Genomic DNA, 14,235 nt, shown 5'->3' on the forward strand with positions numbered 1-14,235 from the left:
GACCACACCCATCCTGCTCTCTGATTGGACAACAGAGTCACGTCCCCTTCATTCCAAACTCGAGCTAGTAGCTACTACACCAGTAAAACAATGCCTTATAAACCCAAGACACACTGCGCTATTTTCGGCTGTCCCAGACGAAAAACTGGCATCGTGAAACAGTCGTGGCGATTTCTGTGTAAACGGTGGTCCTGTGTCGTGCATGATCGTCGCACAGTGTGTTTGCTGCAACGACCCACGCTTACTGTTCAGCCAATAAAAATGCGACATGAAATCAGCGCAACACGGCGCTAAAACATAAACCTTCATACCTCAAGCTGTTATCCTTCCTTTTTTCTACAACTGCCAAAGTGCGATTCATCGTGTTCTTTTTGTTTACCACTAGCGCATGCTGCTGACGTTTTATTCTTCATCGTACAGTCTGCACGCATGGCCGACCCAAGTTTATCAGATCCATGTTGCACCGTGTAATTTGCAATGATCTGCATTGCTAAATTGTGCAGTGTGTATAAGGAAATACAGACACAAATTGCACCTGTTTAGTAGGATATGTACATTAAATAATATATTTTCCTAAAAAGGGTCGACTCATTTACTACTATTTATTTATTTATTTACTTTTACTAGGCCTATATGGGCTTATTGCAAAAATAATATTTTTCTAAATTAGCCTGTTTGGTTTAATAAAATAATTAATTTACCCAAAGTGGTTAATGACAAGTTTGTTGCCTGTTTTATGAGTGCAGAAGAGGATTCCTTCCCTAAATTCTTTTTTTAGGTTTAGGACGGGGGGTGAGGGGGCTGGTGGTTTAGACGTGTCGTTCCACACGTTTCGGGTCTGTGCGATCATTCCTCTGGCCCTGACTACAGTTCCTGACAGTGGTCCTCTGTAGTCACATGACCCTGACGGGAACGTAATGTATTAGTCATGAACACTACGTGTGCACAACACTGTCCCACAGCCATTTGATTGTAAATCAAACGGCAGCGAAAACGGTGACTTTGAGCAATCCTGTCTCCACAAATAACGCACACTCTCAGTGAGAGAAAATGAAAGGAAAAAAACAGTTTTCAAATATAATCTATACCTCACCAAAATAAGGGAAAGGCATTTTATAAATTAGGAAGAAATAGAATTGCTTGATTTCAAAAAACGTTTCAACATTTCAATGTCATATCTTAAGGAATTAAAATATTGTACATATACAACTAGCCATCTAATACAAAGAAAAAATACACACCTGAGAAAATGGTAATGTTTCTCTCAGCCCTCTTATCAGGGGGCCCTATTCCTCTATCAATCATAAGGCTTTTCAAACTGTTCCTGGAGCCTGAATGAGGTGTTAGATAAGGAAAATAATGAATACAAAATGTGAAATGTGGGTCCCCAGGACATGGATTGACAATCACTGGAATAACCTATTCATTGGGCCTGGGGGAGAGAGAGCCACCAATTAAAAATTTGTTCCAGGCTACGGGAATTAAGCGATGACCTAAATGATGCTCAAACTTTAAATGAGATTTTAAATGATCACTGGTTGGTCACACTTTATTGCACTGTGGGGGCTAAGCACCAGCAAACCCGAAAACTACTGAAAATAAGCAGTATTGAAAAAAATTTCAGCAATCCTGAAAATAATTAACTGCAACTGCCCATGTGATTTTTTTGTGAGAAAAAAAGACCAAACTTTTACATATTCCCCACCCTTTGCATGATTGTTTTATTGTAATTCGTATTTATTAATATTATTATTATTATTATCATTTAAAAAGTTCATAATAAATGTCCAAAAGGTAGAACTGACCATACCAATGTAATTTTGGTAAAAAACAAAATTTCACCGTATTTAAATCCATTCTGTTGCTTCATTTGTGCAGAAAACCTAGAAAATTGTAACAGTTGAGTATGATAACTTGCAACTACACATAAACTACAAATACATCTAATAATGACATCAGACAAGCAAATATCTTGAAAATGAATTTTATAGTTTTCAAGTACTTAAAACAGTTAAATAAAAACAAGTCCCAGAATATACAGAGTGAACAGTATGCCCCCAGATTATGTATACATCCTACATTGTTACTGTCATGATGCTCTTAAGAGTCAGTTTGTAAGCTTGAGACCATAGGAGTTTTGTGATCATTAGGATAAGAAGCTGATAACTTCTTAAAAGCCCGCAGATGGCAACCCTTTGACACTACAGAATGTAAAGAATATAATGAAAGAAAAGATAGAAAAAGGTACAAATAAAAATAGCCTAATATGGCAGCTGCCTACTTATAGGATCAACAATGGAAACACAAACAACTGATTTGAATATCTTAGCATTATTATTAATTTTTTTTCTTTTTTTCCATTTTTATAATTTTTAGGCAGAGCACAAAATGCACACAAAGCCACAAAGTCAATCAGATGTACTGAATACCACAATGACCATGATTCAGGAAAACAGACTCTTGATTGATGTTTCAGTACAATTTATCTCTTGAGGACTCTGATCCGTAGACACACATCTCTATGGACTTCCAAGGTCACACAAAAAAAAAAAAAGTGTCTGACGTTCACAGAATAATAATTCAATCGTCCAATATCTTAATGGACCAGCACCAGGCCACCACAATGAGCACCACGGCCTTCTACGGCCAAAAAATCTGACACATGAATATTTTGATACAAAAGAAGTGGGGAGATCTGTATAAATCTGAGCTCCTCTGCACATTGTTTACTCAACAATTCCCTTTATCCAGATCAAGCTGAGGAGAGAGACACACATGATTCTTGTGCATGGGAACACTGTTGTTGAAATATGAAGTGTCAACCTTTTGAAGTGAAACCATGCATATGCTTCCCATAAGTGAATTAACATCTTGCAAACAAAGCAGAGGGGTTTATGGAATAAAACAGTCAAGCTGGACAGAGTGCTAACAAACATCTGCACATTATCAGACTTGAATAGAATTCATACGTAACCTGTACACTTTCTACAATATTTATATTCATAGTGAGGAAACAATAAAGAAGTGCTATCACTAAAAGGTAAAGAAAGATATTTCTGCCATGATTTAATTGTACATTTGCATGTTCTATTTAAATTACATATGTTCAAAATGAACATGATTGAAACAATGGATATTTACACAGCTTATGCATTGAGTCTGAGGGACTGATCTTCTCGTCGTCTGGAGGAAATGTCAATGTCTATGGAATCTTTGCCTACGATGAGGCGCAGGCGTTTTGCTGGTGGGAGCGGGATGAAATCATCCTCATTATCAAAGTAGTCCTCTTCTTCATCCTCAGAGGACAGTGATTCCACTTCCATGTTCTGATCTACCTGAGCGCCTGCCTTGTGATCCAGAACATCCCCCGCTTCATGCTTCATGATGCCTAAGGTGACGTCCTCCGGGTAAGGGTGGTGCAAACCCATGCTGTCTTCCTCCCGCTTCAACTGGATCTTGAGTTTGGTGGAGCTGCTGTGGGAGCTGTGGCTGAAGCCGTTGTTCAGTTTGGCCACGTATGAGCTGCTTCGGTCCTTCTCGTGCTCTTTGCTGAACTTGATGCTGATTTTGGACGAGCTGGAGGAGTTGGTCTCTCTGGCATCATTCTTACTGCTGCTGCTGTCTCGACGCCGGCGTAGTGTTATCTTGGGGATGCCTGAGTTGTTCTGCAGAATCAGCTGAGCGTCATAGCGTGTGATCTGTCGCTTCTTCTTGCCCTTGCCTCGGCGCAGGGACTTGCTGCTTTTAGCCGAGCCGTTGTAGTGCTGGTGGCGGTCCGGCAGGCCGAGTACTACCTTCCCACAGTCTGCTACATCTGCAGCCCGAACCGCGTGCCGCAGGTCAGGCACTCCCTCCTGGAGGAAAGACTCGCCATAGGAGCCAGAGTCTTCCTGTTTTATTGTCCTCCTGCGTCTAGGACACGTCCCTTTCTTAGGACAGCTGGTCTCCAAACTAGGGGTGTTCATCTGGTGCCCTGGTGTCACAGGGATGAGCTCTCCAGGCTCCGACTTGAGGACTACACCCGGGCTAGACGGCTGACTTGATGCCTGCGTGCCGTCAGCCGCATGAGCACCGAGAGAGGTCCTCGTGGACCTACGAGTTCTGTAAGGGCAAAGTATGCTGTCCTTGCATGGGGAAGCACCCTTCGAAGAGCTCTGATTGTTTTCTGATGGGTGCGCTACACTACCTTTACCTCCAGAGCTGTGTCTGTCTGTGTCTCGTCTGGAGGGCTCCTTGAGATTCCCACTAGCACTCATTCGGCTAGAAGATTTCGTCCATACACCTCGACATCGTCGTCTTCCTTTAGACAAAGGCTGTGTGGGCTTTGAATTAAGTCTCTTTGGTAAACTTGAAATATTCGCTTGACTTCTTTTAGAGGATGAGGTAGAAGAAGGAGTGCTTGACAGAGTTTGCCTTGTTACAGCTTTAGCTTCTCCGTGCTTTTTGACACAGCACTGTGAAGTCCTCTTACGTAATGCTGGAAAAAAAGGAAAGGAAGAGAAATGATGAGCTCGAGCTGTAACAGCATTATTAGTATCGAAGGTCTAGTGTTACAGGTCTCTCACATGTTTGTACAGTGGTTGGTTCCTGAGAGTCTGCCTCTGCATTGGAGCTGACAGACTGGCTGTCAGAGTTCCTGCAACTTTCTCCAAGCTTCTTCAGTCTGTTCAGACGCTTGTCTGTCTCTCTGAGGCCATACTTGCTATTGATCACCGGAGTCTCCACAGGCAACCCTGCTTTCGACTTAAAAGCTCCAGTTCCGCGTCTGACAAAAAATTAAACATTACATTTAGTAAACAGACATTTGGAGCAAATATGTATAAACAAATAATAAAATTTAAGTTTCATTTAGCATTAAAACCTGAATGATCATCTACAATATATATATTTTTATTAAATATTACATTTAAAATTTATATTTGAAGCAAATAAATTAATATTAAATGTTAATATGAAATTATAATTGAATATTAAAGTATTATAAATTTTATTATAAAGAGTACTTTTATATTAAAATATATTTAATACATTAAATATTACATACAATATTAGTAAATATAATTCCATAAAAATATAATATTTAACTACTAACATTTAAATATTTATAGAGAATATGCATAAACAAATAGTGATGTTACATATCAATTTTATACTTAAATATAATATTAATATTGTTAGTACTTAAATATTACATGTAATATGTATAAATTAAAAATTATATTAATTTGAATTCAATTAAATAAAAATTTAAATGTAATACTTAAATATTTAGAACAAATTAATGTTTAAACTACCACTTGAGCATTCTTTTAGTAGAACTGCACGAAGTAACCATTTATAAATGACCTTCCAATACAAAATGTCGTTATATACATTCATTCCTAACTGCTAAATAGAAAGAAGCATGAGAAACTATAGGCATGCAGCACATGATACCTTTCACAAGTATAGCATTCACAGAATTCATTATTTTCTCCAAAGAATCCATCTCCGTAGTAACATGAAATCTCTTCCCCTGGTTCAATGTCCCGCAAAACCTTCACACAGGCGGTATCTCGGCCTGTTGACACAAACTGCAACAAACAGCACACATTAGTAGACTGTAATTTCTGGTTTCTCGGTTCATCTACATCTTATAGAAAGCAGAGTCTAGCCTCATTTACATTTACCTTGCAATTTGGCCGGCAATCTGTAAAAACAATAAACACCTTTAATTTACTACAAAAAGATACCTCAATATAATTGCATAATTTACTGATCAGGTCTAACTATTTAAAATCTAAAAGACATATACCGTGGTTAATAAAAGCTGCAGGTCCAAGCCAGAGTTGCGCGCAGTTTTTGCGTGTAGAGTACATGACACTGAAATCATTCTCTCCATGTCGAAGCAACATCCTCTCTTCACTGGAAGACAGCTCAGCAATGCAGCCCACAAGATGTTCGATTTTATCATTCCTCTTCCTGTAATGTGCACAGTAAATAAGTATATAATGAAAACTAGAAGCAAATCAAGTTGATGATTTGATTACATGAATACGTTAACTCACCAATCTTTTGTTGCTACAATTTTGGCTCCGTTTTGCTCAGAGGAGTAGCGATTGCAAGGAAGGATCTCAAAGCCGCTGTCTGAAGCGAACATGCGTAGGTAAACAAACACCTACCAGGACACGAGAGGAAAAAAATACAGTTGCACTACATTGCACAAAAAAGCAAATGTTTACACACAGTAAAATATGAAGTATTAATATTAAAGTGCATTTAATATTAATATTGTAGCAAATAAACATTAATATTAAACATTTATTTAAATAAGCAAGCTTATTATAAGTATTACATTTAGTATTAACATGTATAAACCATTGAAATGTAATTTTTATTAGAAAAAAATTAAACATTTAAATATTAATATTTATGTAAATTTTATGAAGCTACGAGAATACTTTGTGCGCAAAAGAAAAAAACTAACCACTTTATCCAACAATTTGTCTCCCTAGCGGCATTTTGGACAATATCCACTGAACGTAAATTGCATCTGCTGTTTTGTGTCAGCTGCGCTACGCGGATACATTGTTTTCGTTCAAATTAAAGCGTAAACAGCGTATCCATGTGGCACAGCTGAAACAGAACAGCATATGCCGTTTACGTTCAGTGGATACTCTCCAAAATGGTGCTAGGGTGACGCAGAGGAGATGAACTGTTGAATAAAGTCGTTTATTTTTCTTTTGCGCACAAAAAGTATTCTTGTAGCTTCGTAAAATTGCGGTTTAACTCCTGATGTTACATGGATTATTTTACCGATCTCCTTGCTACGTTTCTACATCTTGATCGTGTAAGGACCCTTGCTGTCTATGGGAGGGTCAGAGCGCTCTTAGATTCCATCAAAAATATCTTAACTTGTGTTCCAAAGAGGTCTTGCGGGTTTGGAACGACATGAGGGTGAGTAAATAATGACAATTTTCATTTTTGGGTGAACTGTCCCTTTAAGACATGACCGATTATGTTTGCGTAAATACTTAATTCCATCTACATAAATCAGCATAGAAAACGCACTCCTCTCAGAAAACTGACAGTCAGCGTGAGAAGTGAGCAGAGAAAAGGTACTCCTCTCAGAAAACGTACAAATAAAGGTAATTAAACATCTAAAATTATTATTTGGAGCATTGGGATCGCTAGACGAGGGCTTAATGAACTCATTTTTGTAAAAAACCTCAAAATCAACATTTTTGCCTTTTTTTGTTGCCTGTAGCTCAAAATTAGCCCTTGCGCATTCCGACTTATTTTGCCAGCACTGATCACATATACAAATAGTGAAATTTTCAATAGTAATTTTATCATGAAATAATCAACATTTTGAAGCAAACAAACAAATATTGCTATTAAGTTTTAATATTCATTCTATAAATAAATATTAAACAAGCTTTTAACTATTAAATATTTAATACTGAGCATTTCATTCACATTATAGACATGCCAGGACATGAGGGGAAAAAATGTGGTTCATAATGAATTGAGATATTTCAATATGTATGATTTACATGCGCTTTGAAGAGCTTTTCCTGGGACTTGGTCTTGTTGAGGAAGTGATGTCTCGTCCAGTCGCCAGCAGTCAAAGCCTGAAAAGCTTTTTCCAGGTTGTCATGCTTCTTAAAAAGCTCGATCACTTCCCTCAGCTCCCCTTGCCGACCTTTAATTGGTCGAAACCTAAAAAGGAGCATCACGTTGACATGAAAGACAAGCTTCCTGACTGCAGATGCTGAGAATTTGAATTCACCAAACTAGAAACACAAACCTGGTGTTCATCTTGTGGGTCTGGAAGCCAAGGTAAGGATCCAGGATCAAACTGGTGCTCAGATCATCATATTCACACAGCTCTTTGGCAGTCATTCCAGATGAGGGTGCATGGCGCCTTTCTGCCTCTGGGGGCGCCCCACCACAACCTGTTAGAGGATTTGGCATGAAAAACCATTGAGAACAGGACTAAGATGCTGTATTAATAGTTGAAGAAGTTGGAAAAACAAGTATACTGTCTGATGGTTTTGCAAGGAACCTACGTCGACTGCATCTTCTACCACTCGGGGAGCCCTTGCTTTGACGAAGATGGGCTCTCTGTGTGTTTTGCAGCCTGGACTTGCTTACGGGCTGATTACTGGAGAACCTGCTGCCATGTCTCCTGCCATTCAGCACCATGTTCTTGGTTTCTCCCATCTACTTCATACCAGCTGGCGGTCTGGGGAAGGTGCATTGAGCTTCTGTGTGCTTCTGAGAAACCATTCAACAAGGAGACAGCAGTAACCACTGGGCTGTAGCCTGATCTGTGTCTTATCTGGCAGGATACTCCAAATAAAACTTCACTTGTTTCTTCTGATGTTACTTCACCTACATAAAACATTAAATCATTATTATATTCTGCTTATCAACGTATAAATGTATTTGAGCAATATTCGTAATTCGAACACAATTTCAACAAGCATATTAGTGGCTGAATTCATGATTAGCATGCAGTGAATTTGAAAAGAAGAAAAAAAAAGTCTCGTGAGACGTTGATTACTTTTCAAATATTCTTGAGTATAGAGCGCCACCCCCTGGATGCTTTTTGGAAATAACAAAAGCTGCCGTCAATTACACTACAAAAATTGAATTCACAATCGAGATTGTACTGCAAATAATGCCACATCGACCAATATTTCATAAAATTAATCTTACACATAAAATATGTTTGATAACTAACATTGGCAGACCTATCCACTGTAGCTAAAACACTCCCATGTAAGCGACGGTGTATTTAAATCCCAACACAAACCACATTTAGGTATATGCCCCCAAATTACTGCATAACTAAAACTAAATGCAATGGTGAGATAATATGATGACTTTAAAGTGTTAATGCAACGAGTTAGGTCGCTGAATGTGTGGCTAACCGTCTAAATTAACAGTTAAAGTAAACATTCGTTTAACGCTAACTAGGTTAGCACCGAGCTAACAAAACAATGAGACTCGCCGAACCGGCAGAACAAAGATTTCTAAAACAGAGTTCCTGACGGATATTCCAGCACTGTAAAGATACATACAAGAGCATGATTGTACCCCATACATTTTTTTTCTGGGAATATTTTTTTTAAAGATATTGACGTTAACCGAAAATAAAATGAGTATCACACTGGGCCTAACGTGCAAATTGCTAGGCGACACCCGGAAAAGCCCTGAGCAGGAGGGATCTCGGTTACCATATCCACGCAGTACTCTTAATACTCACTTTATTCTCTTCCGCGTTAAGGTTTGTCCATCACCAAAGTCCAACGCAATCCAAAAATGTCATATTGGCAAAAACTGCCCGAAAATATTACATTAAAATTCAAGATGGCGGCCGTTTCCAGATCAACAGAGACGACAGGACAACCGAGCCGCCTCAGAAAGAAATAGACCCAAAATGTTTGAATTGTCTGCTCTAATTTGACGCTCGTTTCTTCTTTCTACCCCCCAAACTGTCCATATAATACCGTCGCACAAAGAAAAGGTAGCTGGATGTTGCCCAAGCGCTATAAACGCCTCGACAAACTCAGATGTATACAAAGACAGCGTTGTTGTTGTACCCCTTTAAATGTGCACTTGCGGATCAGTGCGCTTGGGTTTCCGCGGAGCATCCCACCGCCTCTCACAAATGTACACTTTTCAGTGGAACAGTGGAAAACTAAGTATTTTGTAAGTTGTGAGCACGTAGAGAAATTGTACCAAAATTAGCTATAATAAGTAGAATCCAATTATCTGTGTTTTATGCAGATAATCACACCTAACTTTTTAGTAGTATTTAAAATATATTGAGTATTGTGCCACAAGTCTATTGTTGTGATTTATAACGTTTTGAGAGTGGACCACTGAAAAGTCTCTTTCAGGCATGACCTTTTTTTTAACATTATCTTTACCTAAAAATATCAACATTACAGAACAATAAAGAAAAACAACTAGACAAGTCAACAAATACGCATTCAAATAAACAAACAACAAACACAGTTTATGAATGCATAGGCCTACGTCAGAACACTGATAATATCAAAAGTGAAAAGTTTTAAGGTTACACATAAAATAGACTATTTGGATCAGATTCATTAAAAAAAAAAAAAAAAAAAACATATTAAACAGGCATGTGCCTGTGGCTTTACTGTAACGTTCATGGCACGCAGGCACAACGGGATGACGTAAAAGAACAGCTGAAACTGCATTTTAAACACTGATCTATTAAAAAAAAAAAAAAAAAAAAAAAAAAAAAAAAAACACTGATCGAGTTTATTGAATCGAACTGTTCGAAAGAACCGATTCGCCTAAATGATTCAGCCTTCCCATCACCAGTCTGTGTGATGTATCGTTACGTTACCAGATACACGCTGTAAAATACGTTTTTAGATATGATTTTTATTAATAATATCGATTAGAGTGAAATATTCGTTAAATACATGTAGACATGTGACAAAAAGAAAACACTGCCGCTAGATGCGGAACTAATGACAGCAGAAATCGAAAAGCATGTTGAGTCTGTCCTCGGATCAGTTTTTTCAGTTTGAATCCTGTTTAAACGAGCAGCAGGGTTACAGCCACAGAACTGTTCCCGGATCAGTCATAAACACTCGAGGCTGCAGCACGCACACTGATGATGTCATTCGCCGAGAACAACAACAGTCTCTCACAGGGATTCTTAGCCGAATAGTTTGCTCTGAACTGCTGACTAATTCTCTTTAATTAAAACGCCTTTTTGAATTAGCAGCTCAGTCAGACCATCACGATAGTTTGACTTAAATTATTCCACTGAGCGAACTTTAGCACAAAAGATGTTTCACAGCTATCGCTAAAAGATGTCAGGCCGCGGTGACAAGCTAACGACGCGACACTAGCTGTCTGTGCAAGTTTGAAAGAAATTACACGACTTATTTCTTTCACGAGCCTCTCTGAGCAAAGTGCTACAGTGTATTTGCAAATAATATTAACTTGACATCTCAGAAATCTGCTAGTATGTTAAAGGTAAGTTTTCATAGGTGTTTCCATATTGTTTACTAATTCAAGTTAAAATTGATAAATTGCAGACTCATTTACTTAGTCGTTAAAATGTTTTATTACTAAATATGTTTTATGCTAAGATGCTTTTTGTTGTATATGATAAATGATTATTTGTTTTGAAAAAAAAAAACTTAATCATTCGGTTCACAAAACCGGTGTGAACGATTTCTTTCACGAATCGAATTGACATTGAACTATTTAGTACTGCATTTGTTTTATAGATTTACTGTTGAGATTCTCTTGTCTTGTTGCACAATACAAAAACCGTTTTGTTTTGATTTGTAAACAAAACTTAATCCAGTTCAAAACCGGTGTGAAAGATTTCCTTCACGAATCGAATTGAATCAGTTACAGCGGTTCTTGAGTTATCTGATTTAGTCAGAGTGCAACTTAATGACACAAGTCGCAAAATGAAGATCTTGTAGACGGTTTTTACTGCTGAGATGCACATTATAAATGACATTTTGTTTTCTGGAAGGTTCAGTTAAACGTCTCTAAGTGAGAGCAAGACAAAAGGATGATCTTGAAGAGTTAACCAAGCACTGACAAACATGCCTCAACGGAAGAGAGCCCTTGTTCCCATTAATACAAGGAGAAGAGTTAAAGCTGATGAAGATTACTTCCCTTTCAACTCTCTACCGGTGGAATGTCAGCTCCATGTGCTCTCATTCCTCAGTGAGGTGGACAAATGCAACTCTGCCCTTGTGTGTGCGAGCTGGAGCTGCTTAGTGCGCTCTGGGAAGCTCTGGAGAGTTGCAGACTATTCCCGCCGTGGGGTGTTTCATCTGGGCCAGGAGGGTCTGCTTGTTTCCAACAGAGAGTTTGAGCGCTGGAAGTCTTGGGTTCACCATTACACACATCATCTTATATCCCGTGGGGCTAGTTTGCTCACTCTGAAGGCCAGTTTTGATCTAGGGGACCAGTGCAATAAATGGGGAGAGCTCCTGTCACACCTTCTAGAGAACGTGCATTGCCGGGATCTCAGTCATTTAGACTTGAACTGGACATTTACGCTGCTGGAACCTCTTGACCTTCGTGTCCACACCAGTTCTAGTTCTCATCAAGACAATATTACCAAGATGGACCAGGTTACTAACTTCCACATTCTCCTAGCCAGGCTCGTCCACAGCTGTCCCAGGATTTCCAAAATGCGCCTGCACTTCGACTGGTCCGAAACATCAGTTGCGCTGATCACTCAGTTTCAACACCTCCGTATCTTAGAATTGAAGTACTTTTGGGTATTCAAAGGGGTCAGTCCGAGCACTTTACAGATGGTGGCAAAATCGCTGCCTAATCTGAAATCCCTCACGCTGCATGTTCTTGTTCCACTGCGAAATCTAGGCATCTCGTACACCCTTGAATCCCTTTCGCTCGAGTTCCTTGATGTGTCACCCAGCCGGGGTCTGGTCTTCTCCTGCCTCAACCTCCCAGCGCTACGAGAGCTGCGGGCGAAAAAGATCGTTCGGGGCATTACTCTGGACCGTCGGACTCGACTACGGATACAGAGCCGATGGCCCTGCTTGTATCAGGTCTTACGTGAAGGGACGCCCAAACTTCAGGCCCTTAACAATGAAAGACTCCTTCCCAGCTGGAAAGAGCAAAGTTACAGAGAGCTGACATCAATCCTCCAGCAGTCTTGCTACTGTCTTCAGCATTTAGACAGCTGGCTTTGGTGAAGTCGAGACTTAAACAATTACAGGCCACACATAATGGCCGAAAGGGACACAGCCACATCCTGAAGAAAACAATGTTGGAAAATTAGAAGGACCAAAAATATAATCAGATAACGCACTTCTGCTGATCCTCTCTAGTTAAAAATATATGTCCAGATTCTTAACTATACAATCATGCCTCAGAGTTTCGTCTTGTGTTGTGCTATGAAGGTTTGTGTTCCAGGCTGAGGTGTGTGCATTTTTTAGGAGCTTAAGTGAATTCAGGAAAAGTGTTCTGTTGTGCAAAGAGGAGGACAAAGCGGATTGCGGCAGTGGAGTGTGGATCACTTTGACAAGAACTTTAATTCCTTAAAATATTTCAGTCCTTGTGTGTTTCAGTAGGAATCATCAAACAGAAAAAAAAAAATGCCTTTATTTTGTGTGCAGTGTTTTCAGCTTTCCGTGACCAAACGTTATGACATTCCTGATAATCTATATTTGAGACAATACAGATAATAACTTTTTTTCTCCTCCGGCAATTTAATTTGAATCTTTCTTTCAGAAACTGGAATTTAAATAGAAGGATTTTAATTTTTATCAAGCCTAGGATTTGGTATTTTAAGTATTTTCACATGAGTGAAAATATGCATTGTGTTGCATATTCATGTTTATCCATATTTGGGGCAAATGTCTCATATAATATAATTAAAAGGACAGTTATTTTCTAAAGAAGTAATGAGAGTAAAACTTGAACTGATAATACATTCGTGACATTATTAGATATCGACTGACCAATGAATAAGCATAGATTGACTGAGATCAGATGCTTAGCACTCATGCCAAGCATTTATGTAATATAAACTTATATTACATATAAGATAGTGTGTCTTTAATGATGTTTTTGATCTGTGGAGTATTTTATGAAATTAAAATATTGCCTTTTGCCTTAAAAAAACAATCATATAATTTATTTCATGTGCATAGAAGGTTTTTATTAATAGTTTTTTTTTTTTTTTTTTTTTTTTTTTTTTTTTGCATTTCCTTGTAAACAACCCAATGGATGAAAATATGATTTATGCAGATTCTCATGCTCGTCCACAGGATGGCACCATACCCTTTTCTTTTCTAGATGTGTTCCTTTCTTGCCACCCCTAAAAACAGCGCTGTGAAGTGATAAATGAATTCTGTGTATACTGGCTGGAATTGAAACAGCTACAATAAATTCATATGATTTTTTTTACTAAATAATATGTGGTCTGTTTGTTTTTTTTTTTTTTTTTTTATATAAATCAAAAAAAAAAAATTATTCAATCTTTGTGCTACAAAATGGTCCACTGTCGCTTTCGGTTCCTTCCCATCAGTTTTAATAGTCTGTCTATTATTATTATAAATGGCTAATACTATTTTCATTTCAAAAAGTAGGCACATTTGATTTGTTGATTTCAAAAAACTTAAACATTTGAAAAGAAATAATATCCTTACTATCTGAATATAAAAAATGTCAAAACTATAACAGAAAAACTATAATTACAATAAA

At 38.2% G+C, this 14,235-nt stretch overlaps 2 protein-coding genes across 2 annotated transcripts; one reads left to right on the top strand and one right to left on the bottom strand.

Annotated features, from left to right (window-relative positions):
* Positions 1 to 1,968: 1,968 nt before the first annotated feature.
* LOC109059339 (histone-lysine N-methyltransferase KMT5B-like) lies at positions 1,969 to 9,646 on the bottom strand. The gene is made up of 10 exons (XM_019076531.2): positions 9,254 to 9,646; positions 8,052 to 8,376; positions 7,790 to 7,937; positions 7,536 to 7,701; positions 6,048 to 6,157; positions 5,795 to 5,961; positions 5,670 to 5,689; positions 5,437 to 5,573; positions 4,566 to 4,765; positions 1,969 to 4,477 (listed from the first exon to the last, which is right to left on the bottom strand). Exons 2-10 carry the CDS (start codon positions 8,203 to 8,205, stop codon positions 3,147 to 3,149), a joined length of 2,433 nt encoding a protein of 810 aa, XP_018932076.2. The 5' UTR covers positions 8,206 to 8,376; positions 9,254 to 9,646; the 3' UTR covers positions 1,969 to 3,146.
* Positions 9,647 to 10,345: 699 nt separating this feature from the next.
* On the top strand, positions 10,346 to 13,430 carry LOC109059340. The gene is made up of 2 exons (XM_019076532.2): positions 10,346 to 11,010; positions 11,525 to 13,430. Exon 2 carries the CDS (start codon positions 11,598 to 11,600, stop codon positions 12,720 to 12,722), a length of 1,125 nt encoding a protein of 374 aa, XP_018932077.1. The 5' UTR covers positions 10,346 to 11,010; positions 11,525 to 11,597; the 3' UTR covers positions 12,723 to 13,430.
* Positions 13,431 to 14,235: the final 805 nt, after the last annotated feature.

The sequence above is a fragment of the Cyprinus carpio genome, chromosome A18 (assembly GCF_018340385.1).
Source record: "Cyprinus carpio isolate SPL01 chromosome A18, ASM1834038v1, whole genome shotgun sequence".
Lineage (NCBI taxonomy): Eukaryota > Metazoa > Chordata > Actinopteri > Cypriniformes > Cyprinidae > Cyprinus > Cyprinus carpio.

What these genes read in the sequence shown, in the direction of transcription:
- LOC109059340 (XM_019076532.2), top strand. Translation starts at nt 11,598, where the DNA reads ATGCCTCAACGGAAGAGAGCCCTTGTTCCCATTAATACAAGGAGAAGA.
- LOC109059339 (XM_019076531.2), bottom strand. Translation starts at nt 8,205, where the DNA reads ATGGGAGAAACCAAGAACATGGTGCTGAATGGCAGGAGACATGGCAGC. An exon ending in ATTGTAGCAACAAAAGATTG is followed by an intron (nt 5,962 to 6,047) that starts GTGAGTTAACGT and finishes TGCACATTACAG; the next exon opens with GAAGAGGAATGATAAAATCG. An exon ending in ACCAACCACTGTACAAACAT is followed by an intron (nt 4,478 to 4,565) that starts GTGAGAGACCTG and finishes CTTTTTTTCCAG; the next exon opens with CATTACGTAAGAGGACTTCA.